The sequence below is a fragment of the Chiloscyllium plagiosum genome, chromosome 11 (genome assembly GCF_004010195.1).
Source record: "Chiloscyllium plagiosum isolate BGI_BamShark_2017 chromosome 11, ASM401019v2, whole genome shotgun sequence".
NCBI lineage: Eukaryota > Metazoa > Chordata > Chondrichthyes > Orectolobiformes > Hemiscylliidae > Chiloscyllium > Chiloscyllium plagiosum.
This window is the reverse complement of record NC_057720.1, coordinates 24975895-24995608: the sequence shown is the minus strand read 5'-3', so window position 1 is coordinate 24995608 and position 19714 is coordinate 24975895. Positions and strand designations below refer to the sequence as shown.

Below are 19714 nucleotides of genomic sequence, written 5' to 3'. Positions count from 1 at the left end.
GCATCAATTGGCAAACTTTAACCTGTTTACTCTACAGAACTTTGAACATTTCATAGAAATCCATATGGACATCGACCAGTGCCTTCAATCTTTAAAGTCACTTCTTCAAAAAACCTCAAATGAGAGAGACGTGATTTCCCCAAACACAAACTTATGCTGACTAACACTAATCAATCCTTGCCTTTCTAGATGCATGTAAATCCTGTCCTTCAGAATCCACTCCAACAACTTCCCACCACTAACATAAGGCCCACTGGTCTATTATTTCCTAGCTTTTCCTTACAGCACCTCAAATAATGGCATATTTACCAAGCTTCACCTCTTCCAGCACTTCACTCATGGCTATCAAATGATACAAATCTCAAGGGGCCCAGCAATCTCTTCCCTAGCTTCCCAAAGTTCTGGAAAACACCTGATCAGGACCTGAGGACTTATTACATCTTGGTTTTAAAGACCTCCAGCACTACTTCTCCAATATGAACTCCAAGACAACACTATTTCAGTTATTCTTCACAGAAAATACTGACTATTTCTTGGTCACCTTTTCAAAGTGACATTTGACACTATTTAGAATCATACAGCACAGAAACAGACCCTTCAGTCTGAACAGTCCATGTGCCACATAATCCCACATACTCTCCAAACCTCTCCCATTCATGTATCCATTCAAATGTCTTTTAAATGTTGCAGTCGTACCCATATCCACCATTTCCTCAGCACTAGCCAACCTCAAATTGACTCAAATCACATTCCCCTCACCTTAAAAATGTCCCTTGTATTGAAATTTCCTATCTTCAGGGAAAGGCAACTACCAGGAGCTCTCTATACCTCATTACTTTAGAAATAGCATAGAAAAATGAGAGAGAGTTTATGATCAGTCCTTGTCTTTCCAAATGCACGTAGATAAATGTTTTTTATAATCTTCGCCAATAACCCTACCCACTGATCTGTAGTTCCTTGACCTTTCCTTCCAGGCAGTGTTAAATATGGCACAATATTAGCCACTCCAGTATGTAGCACCTTACCTGTGGATGATATAAATATTAGGAGCCCTGTAGTTTCTTCCCTAGCTTCTCACAATGTCAAAGATCTCAATCTACAGTCAAAAAATCCTTAAAAACATAAGATTGAGCCATTATGGTAAGTTGGAGAAAGTGAGGACTGCAGATGCTGGAGATCAGAGCTGAAAGTGTTGCTGGAAAAGCACAGGTTAGGCAGCATCCAAGGAGCCTGGATGCTGCCTGACCTGCTGCGCTTTTCCAGCAACACGTTCAATTATGGTAAGTTGGAGCATGGTAAAAGCTAGCCAGATAACCACCTTTTCCATACACCAAAGAATTCCAAACAATGTCATATTGCCAAAGCCCACATTCTGGATAAGGTTGAGGCTGCAGTTTCCTGACCATTTGAGCCAGAGGCAGGAAAAAAAAAAGGCAATTGAACAGCATAGCTGTAGAAATACTCAACACACTGGATTGAGAAAACTATACTGTTCACAAAACATAGGGATATCTGGAATTGCAGTTAATATATTAAAATTAGGATAAATGAGGCAAAATTCCATTGACAGCAAAGTGTTAGGTGAATCAATTAAGTTGGAGATTTGTAGTCCATAGAAAATGGAGCAACAATGACAAAGTAAATCAGACCAAACATTTGAGTTTTGAAATTGAATTTATTTCAGAGTCAGAAAATTCCTATTGGAACTTGCTCCTGTGAGATCATAATCCCATAGATCTTCCTTCACTGTTTTTACTCATGGGGATCTTCTTGACTGCAATAAGATAGATTTGCAAAGAACTAAAGAATATAGCTGTACTGCTTTCCTTCCCCTACCCCATTCTGTACTGCATTTTGTAAAGCTCCTAAAATGGAGTTCAATATGGCTGATGAATACCTTGACAGTTTATGTCCAGGGCTACTTCAAAATGATGCTCACTTCTGCCTACAGCTAGCAGTGACTGAAGGGAAACTATGTACACAGCATCAGTTTTAGGTCCTATTAATCCTGCATCAAGTTAGAATTGTACAGAATAAAAAAAGGGAAGTTATAATTCAAGTCCTACACTGAAAGTTTACAGTTTTCTTCAAGAAACTCCTGCCGCACCACACATTGATTAGGTAAATCTGGTTCCAGCCACAGTATCATTTCACTCCAGAGACCAATTAGAACTTACTTTGAGGGGGATGTTCAGCACTACCCCTTGACAGGCTTGTCATTTTGTCCCCACTAGATGACAGATCAAGAGGAAAAGGGTTATTTATGGGACACTCTGCCTACAGGATATTTAGCAAGTACTGAATGATTAAAAGTTGACTCTTCTACCTGCCCACCACAAAACATCAATAAAAAATTCTCTGCTGTAAGGACCACATTAACACTGTCCCACCGAGCAGCTTCTCAAACATTGTGGTTTCCTTCATTCCCAAAATATACAGCAATATTGCTCGAAGTAAATAAAAATCTAAAAATCTAATTAATTACAATTTATAGTGAAAAGAGCTTTAATCTTAATCTTAATCTGTAACTAGATATTATAAATTACTAAAGACTGACCCAACCAGGTGGGCCATTTGAAGGAAATCTCATTCCTTCAACTGCTGTGATGGTGGCTAGACTCAACAGCATTAGGTTTAATTGTTTGCAGATTTTCAGAGGAAGGGTTAAAGGCAACACCGTTACACCATTAGTTCTTTGCAGATCTGGGGTACTATTAGATGCAACACTGGTGGTGGAGGGAAATAGCAGAGACCGGAAAACTGCACATATTCAACTGCTCAGGAAACAGAGCATCCCACAGTTCAGTCTGAAGCACAGACTAGTGTTGAACTGGCCTTCTCTTAGTCAGGAGGCATGGGGTCCACCTTTTCCCCATGTCACACAATCTGCTTTATCCTTGTAACCAATGTCAGTTAGAAAAGTGCAAGGATTCCAAACAAAACCAAGACTTGATTAGCCATAAACCCATCATTTGTTAATTACACAGGATCCTTAAAACATTTAGTCAGACAACTTTTCCCAGATTGAATTCCAACGTGGTGCCAGAGTGATTAAATAGACTGTATGAAATTCTTAAGTCAAGTTCAAAACCAGCTTAAATCGCTGCACCCTCCCTCCTGAAAACTTGCCAAAAACAAAAATACAATAATTGGTTTATTTAAAAAGTTATGTTCCTGCTAATTTGTCTTCACTTTTCCATTCATCAACTCCCCATTTTCCAGCAAGTGCCCGCCATTCTCTGCTGCCGGCCTTCCATTCTTCTTGGCTGCTTTCTGTTTCTCTTCTCCTTTGGGAAGCCTCCTGCCCTTTGTGTACGCCTGGTACCAGAAGTTGGAGAAAAGAATGAAAAAGAATGTTCCATACATCCAGACAAGATGGATAAAGATGGGGAACTGGTAATCACAATGATCCATGAAGTAGTATTGGGTGACATGCAGAGAGACGATGACAAACTGCACCTAAAAAGGGATAGAAAATGCATAGAAAAGTAAATCTAATGGCAGCAGATAATGCACCTCCATTGACAATGGATAGTTTAAAAAGGGAAACTGGAAAATAATGATTGCTAAAACAAGAAATTAGATTTGGCCTAGATTACTAACACCTTAGCAGTATTTTCATTCAATCCAAAGTTGCTACAGTACTCAAGTTACGTATCCAGTTTCAAGTTGTTAAACTGGCCTCATCTAAATGCAAAATATTCCATGGCACATGTTATGGACATTCTCCCCAATGTTCAGGCCAATACTTGTTCGCAGGTAGAAAGTGAGGACTGCAGATGCTGGAGACCAGAGTTGAAAAATGTGGTGCTTACGCCTGAAACGTTGATTCGCCTGCTCCTCGGATGCTGTTTTTCCAGCACCACATTTTTCAATACTTGTTTGCAACCTTAGTGTGGAGAAGGGGCTTCAAAATTATTGATACAAAAGAGAAAATCACCTCCAGTACTAGAGGTGATTCACAAAAGAACTTGAAGTGTCCAGTGGTGTGTGTTCTGGAATGCACTGAAAGCTCAGTAGCAAAATAAAACAGCCATAACATTAAAAACCTAATAAAAAGGTAGTTTTCAGGGGACTATTAATTGGGTGGTTTCACCCAAGTGTAAGTAAATGAATATGTCCATGGATTGCACACAGTTTGACAATCTTAATGATGTATTTTAAAAACATGTAGCTTCTTGTGCCAATTGGTTGGCATTTCTGTAGCCAGAGATTATATTTCAAAATCAGTTAACTGGCTGCAAATACTGCAGGATATTTAGAAGCCTTGAGAAAGCTTTAAAAAGTATTTTTCTTTTATCACATTTTCTCAAAAAGTATTTTCAGCACTGTTAATAACAAAATCATAGTCTGAGCAACTATGCTGGATTTAAACTTTGCCATGTTCCAAGCTCTGTCACTGTACCATACACTCACCCACATTTATTTATTTATTTATTTATTTAAAGTGTACAGTATCTCTTCCCCCCCATGCTGCTCCATTAAAATCAATGGTGGGATACCACACATCACCCCTTTCCTTTCAACAGCTAAATACTAAGAGTACTACTGACCAGTTGTATTGCTGTCATATACTTTTTCCACCAGAGGTATTTCTGAAAAGCTGGACCAGCTGCAGACAATCCATAATAGAAGTACATGATGACATGGACAATTGAGTTCACCATGGCGTGGAAGGATCCCATACCACCTGCAAGAAAGACAGCCAAAGGACAAAGCCTTTCCATTAGATAGTGTTTGTGGATGATTAGCAGAGTACCAACTTCTTTTTAAAAACACTCTCCATAACAAAGCATCCAAGCCAAGTCAGAGCAGTGGGCATTGTGGCACTAAGCCACAAAAACCAAAAATCTAGGTCTTGATGAAGATGTACATGCCAAGAACTGTCTTGAAGTGGAGGAATGGACAAGAGGATTTTTAGGCAGGGAATTCCAGAGCTTAAAGCTAACAGCTGAATATAGATAGATTGGAGAGTCGGGCAGAGAAATAGCAGATGCAGTTCAATCTGGTCAAATGAGACGTGATGAATTTTGGAAGATCAATTCAAGAGCAAACTATGCCTTAAATGGAAAAACCTAGAGAAAACAGATCTGGGTGTTCATGTCCATTGTTCCCTGAAGGTGGCAACGGACAACAATAGAGTGGTCAGGGCAGCAACATGGCAGGCTTTCCTTCATCAGATGGGGTATTAAGTACAAGAGTTGGCAGTTCATGTTACAGTTGTACAAGACTTTGGTTCATCCACATTTGGAATACTGAACAGTTCTGGTCACCACATTACCAAAAGGATGTGGATACTAGAGGGTGCAGAGGAGGTTCACCAAGACAGTGCCTGGTATGAGGGCACTGGCTATGGAGAGTTTGAATAGATTAGGATTATTTTTCGTTAGAAAGATGGAGGGTGGGGCACACTGATTGTGGTCTACATAAATCATGAATTAGACAGGGTGAATAGCAAGCAGCCCACACCTCCCCCCAGCTCCAAGAGTGAGACACTCAATTACTAGGGGTCACGAGTTCAAAGAGAGGGAAAAAGTTAAAGGAAGAGGTTGTGTGCAAAGTTCTTTATGCAAAGGGTGGTGAGTGCCTGGAATGTGTTGTCAGCAGAGGTGGTAGAGGCAGGCACAATTGCACCATTTAAGATGTATCTAGATAGATAATTGAATGGGCTGGGAGCAGAGGGATACAGACCCTTAGACAGTAAGTGACCGGTTTAGATAGAGGATCTGGATCAGCACAGGCTTGGAGGGCCAAACTGCCTGTTCCTGTGTTGTAATTGTGTGTTCTTGGGCAGCTAAAATGTGGTAATGCTGAAACATTTGAAATCAGTCTAAGTAGCCAAAACCAGAGTTAAAACAAAACTGGAAAACAAAAAACAAAGATTGCTGGAAAAGCTCAGGACATCTGGCAGCATCTGTGGATAGAAATTAGAACAAACGTGAGGAAGGTCACTCAACCCAAAACATTAAACTTTCCTCTTCACAGATGCTTCCAGGCCTATTGAGCTTTTCCAGCATTTTAGTACAAAAAGAATGGGTACAGATTGGGAGATAAATATTGTTCTCCAATCCAAATTTCCTTCCAAAGTGTTGCTTGATGAGAGAGCCAGCATCTGGGTGTAAGTCAACAAGACGCAGTGCAAATTAGCAAATTGCAAACTGACAACATCCAAATGCCACTTGGCAGAGGAAGGATGCGAAGTCCAATAAAAACAAACTTTCAATCTTTCTGTACCTGGTCCAAACTTAACTCCCCACCACCAGGTCCAAGGCATAATTGAATGGTGGAAGATGTGAAGGAAGGTAATCTGGCTGTTTTTCTTCCGCAAGACAAAGAATACCTGAGACAGAATGACAGTAAAGCACATCAACCCAAATGTCTTGGGCAAAAGATAACAAGCAATGACAATAGGAGCATTTGAATGCAGTCAATGTAGTTATGATTCAGTTCCTTGGATCAAAATGTTCTTTTGCAGAACTAAGCAGATGTGTTAAAAAGGTCTCATTGAATCTCATTTAGACTTGATGTTAAAGTAAGTGTGTCTTAAGTCTAAAAATGCCCTCGTTAAACATAACATTTTTCAAAGCAAAATTAGGATGATACATCCTATATTAATACTTATCTAGCACACGTTGAATTGTGTCCCCCCACTCCCTTCTCCCTTGTGCACTATTAGATCTGCAACGTAATGGAGTTTCTACATCTGAACAGATCAGTACAGACTCACCAACCAATCCGGAATCATTATGCAGGGTTTTGGCGAGGATGGTGGAAGAGTGGGGATGTTAGATTGGAGTGTGCTTTAGGAGACCAGGAAAATTAATGGATGGCGAGACATCCGCACCATCCTATTCCACCTAACTTCCAGTTATATTGGTGATCTCTGCTCTGATTTATAGCTAACAAATCTTGAAACATGCTACAAGACTAATGAATACCTCGGGTGGTCTTCTGCTACCTTCATCTGCTTGAAAAAATTTTTCAAATATTTTGTAAGCAGCCATTGTATCTTTACCTCCTCCACTTCATACTAGCCCAGAAAAAGCAAAATCTCCAGATTGAAAATATTTACAAAGAGGAATAAGTTAACTACCTAAAAATATCAACTCCATAACCCTGCTATTTATATCAGATTGCTTGTTACAAATGGGAAGCTTTGGCAAGAGGCTGAAATAGGCACAATTATTTAGGTCAGGTTGATTAGTTATACTCACTGTGTCAAACAGTTCAACAAATTTGGAAAATAGGAACAGCCACGCCACACGTACCATCTGAGGAAAGGACAAAAAAAAACCTTGAGCTTGCACATCTAAAGCTAGTCAACTGAACCAGTTTATGCCAGTCTTCAGGCAGACTACTAAATGGAATGCTATAGTTCAAACGAGTGAAAAATAATTGGTTCTACAAAAAAGTGCTTGAAGTCTGGAATAACAAAATGCTACATAACATTAATCTACAGATTAAAAATTACGCCCGATGGTCTTTCAATTCATTGAACCTAGAAATGCTAGAGATCAATGCTATTAAACAGTCAAAGGCAACAATAAATAAGACCACAAAGAAAGAGTAAATGGTTTACTCGTGATCCTAAGAATACAGCCAAACTGTGGTCTAAAAATCCACTTATGGGTGGTATTGTTCCCCATTTTAAAAACAAACCACTTCACATGGTGCCTAGCAGAATGAAGTGCTGCTTTTTGAAAAAGTACACAGATAGGATTGTATTACTGGGCAGCAGAATTCACAAGTCACAACAGAAACAAAACACCTACAGCCAATCACCTACAGCCTAAGCACTTGTCACAGGTTCCAATAAAAAAGCTCATTCAATGGAGCAACTTAAAAATATTTTGTATCTGATGATCAAAGTGGAATTGTAATTTTAAAACCACAGACAGGCCAGACAGCACACTGTATAGGCAGTGCTTAAAAATGTGTTGCTGGAAAAGCGCAGGTCAGGCAGCAAAGGAGAATCGACGTTTCAGGCATAAGCCCTAAGCAGTCTCAGGTGATTAGTTAAAAACTGAAGCAATTCAGAGGCCGATTATGGATCCTATTTAAATAAGCAAGACTTCTAAAGAACTGGATGGGACTAGCAGTATCCTATACAGATGGTGCTGGGACTGCAGCTTTTCACCATAGTGAATGAAGTGGATTGCCAAATAGAAAGTCCTGAGTCTTTATTGAACTTAATGACAATGACAGACAGGTGAGTACATGCAACTCAACTACAGATCTCAATCTCATGGAATAGGGGAACATGTTTGATGACAGAATTAGGCCGATCATTGATCAGTGAGATTGCGAGAGGGCATAAATTTCAAGTGAACTTAGAGTGGCAGCAGAATGAAACTCTGATGGATGGGACATGGTTAAGTTAACTGTTTAAGTTGAAATCAACTGGATTCGAAGTTATTCAGTTCAGAGTTAAAACTAAATAAATTAGACACTGAACATGTCTGGTGAAAATAAGTTAAAAACTGGCACTGACCCAGGGAGCTGAAATTAATGGAATGCAAACAGCATAGACATAAATTAGCTAAGCTGGCATTGAATGGAGTGGAAGAACAAACGAGGTGCAAAATTAATTAAATAAAAGGCTTCACTTAAATAGAATGAGCCAAATCTAAGCAGCAGAAACTGGGGCCGTTGCTGTCAGCAGCTTGTCTGCCCACTAGGGAGAGTTAGTTTACAATGTAGAGGGGCGCACATCTTCAAGTTGTGTCAGAGGGGTTCAGAGACAGCAACTCAATGAGCCAAATGTATATCATGGAAAACGAGTTTTAATGCAGCTTTTACAAGTGGTGTGCGCACACGTGAATGCTGGGGGTGGTAAAAAAGGATACCATATCCCTCCATTACCAAATTGTGAAAAGTTAGGGAATTAAAATTACAAGGACAGTCAAAAGCTCCCCCTCCATTGGATTTAAAACAGAATATTGTCAAGAACAAAATTCTGAAAGAGAAACAATTAAAGAGTGGATTGCTTCAAAACGATTTCCGGTATTGTTCTCATTAGGTTTTGACACAAACTAGTCAACCTACTGAAAACTTTCCTCTTATCTCCCTTAAAAACTTGCCCCACTGACTTAAAACCATGCCCAGGGGAGGGGGAGGATGCAGTTTGGCTACTCACCCTATATACACCCCTCAATTTTATGCACTCAGGTCACCCCTCACCCTGCAACACTGGCAAAAAACAATCCAAGTCTGTCCAACCTCTCCTTATAGCCAATACCCTCCAATCCAAGATGTGATAAATCTCTTTGCACCCTCTCCAAAGACTCCACATCCTTCCTATAGTACGGGGAACAGAACTGCACACAATACTCCAAAATGTGACTGAACAAGTCTTAGATGCAAGATGACTTGCCAACTTTTCTGGAACCATAGTGAACTTTAAGTTATGGAAGTTTTTGGATTCTAGATAATCTCCATATTTAGATTTGACGGTCAGCTTTTGACACTAAATACTCAGTGTAGTTGTAACCATGATCAGGTCCTTTCTGATCATGTAGTCTGGTATTAGAATAGAATTTCTACAACTTTGCTAGTAAAGCTAGTATACAACAGAGCTTCACAAATCTAAAAATGGCAGAATGCCAACTGAGTTACCAACTATCACCCAGGGTGGCAGCAAGTAGTTACAAGTGGATCATTTCTTCCTCATCCTATCCAAAACCCCACTTTAAACTACCTTTTAAGTATTGGCATCAAGAAAACGCAGTTTATCTATACACCCATTGTCGGAGGAAAGCATCCAATTGGCACAAGATGATAGCAGTGCAGTGGCTGAGAGTCATACATCATGGAAACAGATCAAGGCTTTCTAGTTCCTTCAGCCTGGTTTTTTAAATATTAGATTCCCTACCGAGGGGGAACAGGCCCTTCGGCCCAACAAGTACACACCGACCCTCCAAAGAGCAACCCACGAGACCCATTCCCCTACAATTACCCCTTCACCTAACAATATGGACAATTTAGCATGGCCCATTCACTTAACCTGCACATTTTTGGACTGTGGGAGGAAACCGGAGCACCCGGAGGAAACCCACGCAGACACGGCGAGAATGTGCAAACTCCACACAGTCGCCAGAGGCTGGAATTGAACCTGGGACCCTGGTGCTGTGAGGCAGTAGTGCTAACCACAGCCACCGTGCTGCCCACTAAATTCCCAACAGCATACTTCACAAATCGAAAAGCCTTCCTTTCTAAAAACTTTAAACATAAAGAGCTGTCTAAGAACAGTAGGGAAAGAGGGGTGAAGAGGCAAGGTGGTGGTGTACCAAGTCCTCAATAGGCCCATCAGTAAGAGGGAAGGATCCTTGAAAGAGACACCTTATCAACTCATCTGGTATACCGCAAAAATGGTTCCCAAGTACTTAATTTCCAATTATCACTTTTCAAAATATGCATTTCTTTCCTCAGCAACCTCTGCCATTACACCAAAGATTAGGAACAGAATAAAACCTATTCGGCACATTGAGTCTGGATTTGATTATGGTTGCTTCTCAACCCTTCGACATAAGACTAGATCCCCTTACCAAATCAAGAACCTCTGACTTTAAGACACTCAATAATTTGGCCTCCACAGCCTTCAGCAATGAGTTCCACAGGTTAACTGCCCTCTGAAGAAATTCCTCAATCTCAGTTCAAAAGGCTGTGCCCTCAGATCCTAGTCTCTCCGAGGAGAGATCTCCACATCTACTCTATACAGGCCTCAGTACAAGTTTTAATTAACTAGATTCCCCTTCTCCTAAACTCCATCAAGGACAGACTCAATCTTCAACCACTCATGACAAACCCTTCATCCAAGATCATTCTCACAAACCTCCTGTATGATAAATCTATGAGAAGTTAACAAGTCAGAAGAGAAAACTATCAGAAGTAGGTTTAAAAGCTTAAAAAACAGGAAAGGAAGGAAAGGGAGGTAGAAAGGAGAGGCTGAATAGGGGTGAGAGATCAGAGACAGGGGCTTAAGCAACTGAAGGCACAGCAACACTGATTAAATTTGGAAATATGCAAGAATCCAGAGTTTATGGAGTACAGGTATCATAGGGGCTGGAGGAGATTAACAATAAGCAGCGAGATTTCATCCATAAGAATTTGCAGGCAAGGTGTATAAAACCGGAGTGTCAACAGAAGAACCCAGAAAACAGCAATGTTACACAGTGGAAATAGAGTGCACGTGCACGGAGGAGAGAGAAAAGAGGGAGAAGAGAAGAGGTGTGGGCAAGGAGAAATACATATTCAGAGACTTGATTCAAATCAGCATCAAGAGACTGTACATTAGAACAGATAGAAACAAGACTCTGCACTTACTCGAAGAGCTCTGGGGCTATTTGAATAATCCACTGGATCACACCGGAATGTATATCCTGTAGCCCAGCCAGCCATCAAAAACTGTAGAATGTTGAAAATAAAATCAATTAGTATTCCAACAGAACAATACAGCTTTTACAGCGGTACAGTTATTGAAAGGCAGTAGGAAATGTAGAAAACCAATTCAAATCATCGTCCCATCTCCACAATGAAAGCATCATCAAGTAACTGGAGAGATCACTGATAATCCAATGAACCGGAGGCAGGGGGGAATACGGGGAAGATGTAGCACAGTTGTGTTCTCAAGTACTTTAAAAAAATATAAACTCATTGTGTTGGGAGTAATCTATTAGCTGGAATTCAAAAGCAACCACCAGAAAACAATTGGGATAAAATGATCATTTTCAATGATTTCAACCCACAGTGGCACCAGGATCGGGGCTGGGACCTCCACTATTTAGACAAGACAGCAGCAGAAATTTGGCCATTCTTCCCATAGAGTCTGCTCTGCCATTCAATCATGGCTGATAGGTTCTTGAGTATCACTGGTTATCTCAATCTTAAATATACTCAAATGACCTGGCCTCTATAACCTTGTGACGATGAACTCTATAGGTTCACCACTCCGGCTGAAGTAGTTTCTCCTTATCTTAGTTCTACAAAAGGTCCTCCCTTTAAGGCTGTGCCATCAGGTCCTAGTCTCTCTTACCAGTGGAAACGTCTTCCGAACATCTACTCTCCAGGCCATTCAGTATTCTGCATGTTTCAATTAGATCACCCCCTCATCCTTCTAGATGCCATTGAATATAAACCCAGAGTCCTCAAACATTAAGGTTTTCATTCCTGGGACCACTCTCGAGAACATCCTCTGAATGTGCTCCATGTCCAGCACATCCTTCCTGTTTACTATTGGAATGAATGCCAATTCTCTGAGGGAAAGGCTAACAGCATTGTAACTAGTTTGCATGAGGGACAGAGCTAGTTTAAGTAAAAATGTGGCAGATAAAATCTAATTTAGACAAGTTTATCCACTTACACAGCAAGAACAGAAGAGCAAGTTTAAATGGAGTGCAATTACAGAATGTTTGGTACCAAAAAAAAAATAGGCACCCTTGTACATGAATCCCAAAGTCACTACACATACAGCAAACTATTAGAAAGGAAAATGGAATGTTGATCTTCATTGCAAGAGGGATGGATTATACACATCTTGCTGTAACAGCAGCATGCAGACTACCATGTAGGCTTTTAATTTGACTTGCATTGCAGACAGTTCAGACATGGTTTAGTGATTTATTCTTAAGAAATCAAAAGTCTTGTTATGGCAAAGGTTGAGCATTTAGCCATTGAAGCTTAGACAGAGGTCAGCTTTGGATAGGAAGATCCAAACAGAGGGGGATCAATGTTGAGAGGATGGCACCTCATATGGAAAACCTGCAACTAGGGAACCTGGTTTTAGAATAAGGCACTTGCCCATTTAGAGATGGAAAGAAGAAATTTCTCCTCAAAAAAGCTTGGAATTCTCTACTTCACCACTGTGGAGCTGGATCATAAAATATACAAGATCACAGCTGAGAGCTATAACCAGGGATCAAGTGCATGGAAATGAAGTTAACTTAAATCCAATATCAAATTGAATGATGGAGCAGATTCAAGGAACCATACAACCTACTCCTGTTGTTCGTTATGTTGAGAACTGGACAGTGGAATAAAAAACTGCCTGTCTAAAGAACTTCCAGCCAACTGCCAGAGTCTGTTGAGAACTGGATCAGTGGACAGAAACAAAATGTAACCAGACATTTCTTAATACCATACTTCAGAAGAGATTGGATTTTTAATTGGTGATTAACACACGTTACTTGTCATGAACAGAAAGAACTCTTCCTTCAATTATTAGAGAGAGAATTACCTGCTAATATCAAAGAACTTAAATATTTAGGTTATATTTACAAGACAGTTTGAGAAATTTAAATCTAATGGTTGGCTAGGAATTGAGATCAGAACTAGTTCCCATGAGGGGCAACTTAAGTTCATTAGTTGAAATTAAAGAATTATTTGAATTAAGCTTCACATTGCTGCCCTGTTCAATGTTCAGCTGCAAGAAAATAATGTCTTAGCATTAATGTTTCAGTAAAGTCTTGTAAATTTCACACAACATTCCTGAAAACTTCAAAAAAGGAATACATTCATGAGTTCTACACAATCTTCAATAATTCAAACAAGCAAAAGCAATACTCTCCAAACAAAGCAAAGAACAGACATACCTCATATACTATGTATATCGAGAAAAACACCAGTGCAAAATTATAGACAACCATAATCTTTTTAAGGTCGAAAGGTTTCTTGCCAGCCATGAGTCTGGGTCCCAGCGACAGTACAAAATAGACGTAGAACAAGAGGATTGCAGTCATAGGGACAGGAGATACCATTAGCGGGTATTCTTCAATCCTTGGATCTAGAGAGAAACAATTATAAACACCAGCAAACCCAAAACATCCCAGTTTGTATTCTTAAAAAGATACGCATGATAATAAGAGAAACTGTCCGAGGGCTTCTTTCCAAATGTCTATTTGTTATCTTCAAGAGAAGGCAAACCATTGAGAAATTTTACAGACACATTTGCCATTTGAGTACAGATTGTAGCTACAGGCTGGGAAAGAAAGGAGGGACAAGTTATACTTACTCTTACATTCTACAAAAAAAATCTTATCTTGCTAAAAAAGTAAAAGAGAGACATCTGCACTGGGTGGCCACCATTTGTCTGTGCATAATTGTCCCTTACAAGATAGTAAGGTGACTTCCTGAACTACAGTCCCTGTGCTACACTAATCCACAATGCTGTCGGGGATGGAATTTTAGGATTTTGACCTAGTGACAGTGATATTTCCAAGTCAGATGGGGAGTGGCTGGAGGCTAACTTGCAGATACTTCTATGTATCTACTGCCCTTGTCCTTCTGGATGGAAGTGGTTAAGAGGTTCAAAGATCAAATCTGCTAGTTTCTGCAGCCCATCTTTAGACAGTGGCAGCAGAGATGGAACATGGATAGTTGAGAACGGATGTTTGTCAATGTGCTGCCAAACATGCTGCCTTGTCCAGAGATACGGTCAAGCTTCTTAATGTTATTGATACTGAACCCATCCAGGAGAGAGGGGAGTATTTAATCACATCCCTAGCCCCACACCTTAGATGGAGGACAGGCTTTGGGGAGTCAGGAGGTAAAAGTTACTTGCCAGAGTATTGCCAATTGCTGACCTGCTCTTGCAAATACTACATTTATATAGCAAGTTCAGCTCAGTTTCTAATCAATGGTAACCACCAGGATATTAATAGTGGGAGATTCAGTGTTAGTAACACCATTGAATGTCAAGGGGCATTAGATGGCCTGGCATTTGCCGTGAGAATGCAATGGCCACACAGTCCAAGCCTGAGTTGCCATGTTACTGAACATTGTTTGAATGCACATTCTCACTCCTAAACTTAGGATGGAGGGGTGGTGGTCACTCATGAGCAGCTGATTGTTTGGCCTAGGTCACAACCCTGAGGAACACTAACATCCTGGAGCAGAGACAACTGACCTCCAACATTCACAACCATTTCACATGTGCCAGGTTTGACTCCAACCAGTGAGTTTGCCCCGATATGCACAACTTCCAGTTTTGCAAGGGTCGAGGGCCACACAAATGCAGCCTTGTGGTGAAGGGCTGTCAATCACCTCTGGAATTCAGTTCTTTTGAACATGTTTGAACCAAGGCTGAAATGAGGTCAGCAGTGAGTGGCCCTAGCAGATCCCTAACTGGACGTTGCGGAGGTTGTTGCTCAGCCAGTGCTAAAGCGGGCAGCATCTTTATGGCACCTTCCACTGACGAGACAGTAATGGGCCAGGTTGGACTTGCCCTGCTTTGACAAACTAGGCAACTTTCCACATTGTCAAACAGAATCCAGTGTTGTAACTATACTGGAACAACTTGGCTAGGGGAACAGTAAGTTCTGGAACACAAGTCTTCAGTACTTTTGCCAGGATGTTAGCAGGGCCTATAACCTTAGCAAACAGTTGGAGACATTGACTCAGTGATTGCAATATCCAATCAAATTGGCTGAAAACTGGAGACCTCTGGAGGTGACCAAGATGCACCATCCACTCAGCACTTCTAGCTAAACACTGCTGCAAATACAATAGCCTTATCTTTTACACAGGTGTTAGGCTCTTCCATCTTTGAAAATGGAGATTTGTACAGCCTCCTCCTGCAGAGTTGTTTATAATTGTTCACTATCATTTGTGACTGGATGCAGTAGGACTGCAGAGCTATGGCATTTTTTTGTGGGATTACTTTGTTCTCCCCATCACTTACTGCTTATGCTGTTGGCACACAAGTCACCCTTTTTGGTAGCTTCACCAGGTTGACCTTTCATTTTTAGCTATGCCTGATGCTGCTCCTGGTGTGCCCTCCTCCATTGACTCTGGGTTGATCCCCTGGCTTAAGAGTAATGGCTGAGAAGGGGATATGCAAGGCCATAAGTTGCCAAATTGTGAAGTGCCTCTTCACCCTAGGATGGATTACTTCATCCAAAATCATAGGTCACCCTGCATCTTTGGAGATCTTTGCTTAAAATCGGCTTTGACTTAACAGGGTGCATTTAGTTACTAACAGACTGGCAAACTGCCCAGAATTATTTTTCTAGCTTATTAAAAACATCCCTGGAATGCATTGGATTGGTGGTCACTACTCCATTTGCTGACTTCACTTTATACAAGATTATGCACGTTTAGTTTATTAAAAATGTCCATTAAGTTATGTATTTCAGAAACCACTAATGGATTGAGAAATTGCTTTCAGGCACAACTCAGCAAGAATTCTTTACTGCAAATATAAGTAGTGTCAAATACATGAATATAACTAAACAAATCATTGAAATGTCAAGTAGGCTATTAAATAAAACCTTAAAACAAAATTCAACTTGGAGTCACAAGTTGAACATTCTTTGAACAAAAAACATCTTACCTCCTTTCAAAAGATTTGCATATACTTGGGCAGCTCGTGCCCCCATCTCTGCCAACATGTTTGTTTCAAAATGACACTTCCAAAACCTAAGGGTCATAAATTGTATTTATATAGCACCTTCAGTATAATTTAAAAGCACAATTTAGCACTTAAAGTAGAAATCAGAAAACACAGACAGACATTAGAAATGTGAACTTGAGGGAATGATTTGAATCTTTAGTGGATAGAAGATCATGGAGATATTCAAATGTTAGGATACAATAGAGTCAGAATAGAAGGGAAGTGTGTAGGATAATTAGTGATGGGTTAAATTAGACATAAGTTAGAGAGCATTTAATGGACAATGGAAAGGTCACCAAGAGCACTTTGCAACAGCTGAGATACACAAAGGACAGGCAGAGGCAGGATGGAGATGGATAATATAGTTGAAAGTTACAAGAAACAGAGGGAATATGGAGTTGAAAGCTTAACTGAGTCTGAGAACATTATAGCCCAGCCTTAAAAACATGTTAAGAAAGACTAGAAGTCTCCCCTCCAACAGCTTCACACTACTCAATATTCAAAGGAAAGACAACGTGGCTCTTGAAGATCACCAGATAGGCAGAGACAGTAAGATGTTAAGTTAGTACAACAAAGCATTGCACAAGATCTCATTTTTCTAAGCATCAGATGGGCAGCAAGGTGCTCAGAAACGAAGTCACGGGTAGATTCTTGGCAAACCCGAGGGAAGTAAGGGAACTATGACAGGAGGAGATTTGCTGGGAAGAACTGGATTAGGAGTGGAACCAAACAACAGCAGTAACAAAACTGTAGACAGACACCTGAAATGTTGAAGAGGATTATAGATTTGAAAGACCAACTTCATTGTTGTCAAAATAGTTGGCACCTGACTTTTGTTTTAATTTTTGGAAGGGCAGTATCATTCAGCTGGACAATAAATTGGAGCTGGAACAAGGAGACTGTGGACTTTTGGGTCAAAAAGGGTACAACAGGGTGGAACAATGTGGAAAAGGAAGGCACTTTACTTAGAACCAGGCAACTGACTGGACATTTTAGTGCTGCAATGGAGAGGTACAAACTTGAAGTTGTGGAAAATCAGACATTGCAACATGGACTGTAGCCAATTAAGTGTTGGGGGAGTGGCAACAGTGAAATTGAGTGAAGGACAGAAGGGAAGGAGTAGAGTATTGAAGGAGAGTTTAACATTTTAGAGTGGTAAATAGCACAAGAGTCAGTTGTTCAGTGAAATAAAAGCAGATCCAGATGGTCAGAAACCTGAGCTTGGTAAAAACAATGAGGTAAAAACAATGACTGCAGATGCTGGAAACCAGATTCTGGATTAGTGGTACTGGAAGAGCACAGCAGTTCAGGCAGCATCCGAGGAGTAAAATCGATGTTTCGGGCAAAAGCCCTTCATCAGGAATAAAGGCAGAGCGCCTGAAGTGTGGAGAGATACGCTAGAGGAGGGTGAGGAGAAAGTAGCATAGAGTACAATAGGTGAGTGGGGGAGGGGATAGGTGGAAAAGATAGGCAGGTAGGACAAGTCATAGGGGACAGTGCTGAGCTGGAAGTTTGGAACTAGGGCGAGGTGGGGGAAAAGGGGAAATGAGGAAACTGTTGAAGTCCACATTGATGCCCTGGGGTTGAAGTGTTCCGAGGCAGAAGATGAGGTGTTCTTCCTCCAGGTGTCTGGTGGTGAGGGAGCAGCGAGGGAGGCTCAGGTCCTCCATGTCCTCAGCAGAGTGGAGTGGGGAGTTGAAATGTTGGGCCACAGGGCGGTTTGGTTGATTGGTGCGGGTGTCCCAGAGATGTTCCCTAAAGCGCTCTGCGAGGTGTCCAGTCTCCTCAAATGTAGAGACCACCGCATCGGGAGCAACGGATACAATAAATGATATTGGTGGATGTGCAGGTGAAACTTTGATGGATGTGGAAGGTTCCTTTAGGGCCTTGGATGGAGGTGAGGGAGATGGTGTGGGCACAGGTTTTGCAGTTCCTGCGGTGGCAGGGGAAGGTGCCAGGACAGGAGGGTGGACGTGGACCTGACCAGGTAGTCACGGAGGGAACAGTCTTTGCAGAAGGCGGAAAGGGGTGGGGAGGGAAATATATCCCTGGTGGTGGAGTCTGTTTGGAGGTGGTGGAAATGTTGATGGATGATTTGGTTTATGCGAAGGTTGGTAGGGTGGAAGGTGAGCACCAGGGGCATTCTGTCCTTGTTACGGTTGGAGGGGTGCGGGATGTGGACAAGCTGTGATGGAGGGTATCTTTCACCACATGGGAAGGGAAATTGTGGTCTCTAAAGAAGGAGGCCATCTGGTGTTCTGCGGTGGAACTGGTCCTCCTGGGAGCAGATACGACAGAGGAATTGGGAATATGGGATGGCATTTTTGCAAAAAAAGTAGGGTGGGAAGGGGTGTAATCCAGGCAGCTGTGGGAGTCAGTGGGTTTGTAAAAAAATGTCAGTGTCAAGTCAGTCATCTTTAATGGAGATGGAGGGGTCCAGGAAGGGGAGGGAGATGGCCAGATGGTCCAGGTAAATTTAAGGTTCCCTGGTCAGGTCCACGCCCCCCTATGACCCACCCTCTCATCCTGGCACCTTCCCCTGTCACCACAGGAACTGCAAAACCTGCACCCACACCTCCCTCACCTCCATCCAAGGCCCTAAAGGAGCCTTCCACATCCAAAGTTTCACCTGCACATCCACCAATATTGCATCCATTGCTCCCGATGCGGTCTCCTCTACATTGGGGAGACTGGACACCTCCTAGCAGAGCACTTTAGGGGACATCTCTGGGACACCTGCACCAATCAACCACACCGCCCTGTGGCCCAACATTTCAACTCCCCCTCCCACTCCACTGAGGACATGGAGGTCCTGGGCCTCCTTCACCGCCTCTATGCTACTTTCTCCCCACCCCCACTCTCCTCTAGCTCATCTCTCCATGCTTCAGGCTCTCTGCCTTTATTCCTGATGAAGGGCTTTTGCCGGAAACATCAATTTTATTGCTCCTCGAATGTTGCCTGAACTGCTGTGCTCTTCCAGCACCACTAATCCACAAACATAAGCTTGGCAGGGTCATGACACACAGTGTAAGGGCATGTATTGCAGCTCAGCTGCACAAAGCAGAAGAAAGAAAGTAGAACATTAAATTTAGCATTAAAGTTGTCCGAGGGCTCTGCATGAGTTGCCTCAGTTTCCACATTCAAGACGGTTTAGAAAAAAAATGGGGGTCTTACAGCACCTGGGCCTACTTTTTGACCCAGGAAAGTAGGCCCAGGTGCACATCCATCTGCAAAAAACAGGTGAATAGGCTGTAGAGAGGGGGAGACGAGGACAGAGGGACTGTCAAGTTTTTTAAAAAAAAAGTGTTGTACACATCAAGAGTTACAGGT

At 41.6% G+C, this 19714-nt stretch overlaps 1 protein-coding gene across 5 annotated transcripts in view; it reads right to left on the bottom strand.

The window, feature by feature from the left end:
• Positions 1-1655: 1655 nt before the first annotated feature.
• The window catches only part of LOC122554232 (elongation of very long chain fatty acids protein 1-like), a 74697-nt gene continuing 56638 nt past the window's right edge, over positions 1656-19714 (bottom strand). For all 5 annotated transcript variants that reach the window (XM_043698909.1, XM_043698908.1, XM_043698911.1 and 2 more), the window contains 7 exons: positions 16325-16410; positions 13587-13777; positions 11323-11403; positions 7215-7271; positions 6235-6340; positions 4554-4690; positions 1656-3459 (listed from right to left, as the gene is read on the bottom strand). In XM_043698909.1, the coding sequence (XP_043554844.1) occupies positions 3178-3459; positions 4554-4690; positions 6235-6340; positions 7215-7271; positions 11323-11403; positions 13587-13777; positions 16325-16382 (912 nt within the window). In that variant the 5' untranslated portion in view covers positions 16383-16410 and the 3' untranslated portion in view covers positions 1656-3177. The remainder of the gene's footprint in view (positions 3460-4553; positions 4691-6234; positions 6341-7214; positions 7272-11322; positions 11404-13586; positions 13778-16324; positions 16411-19714) is intronic.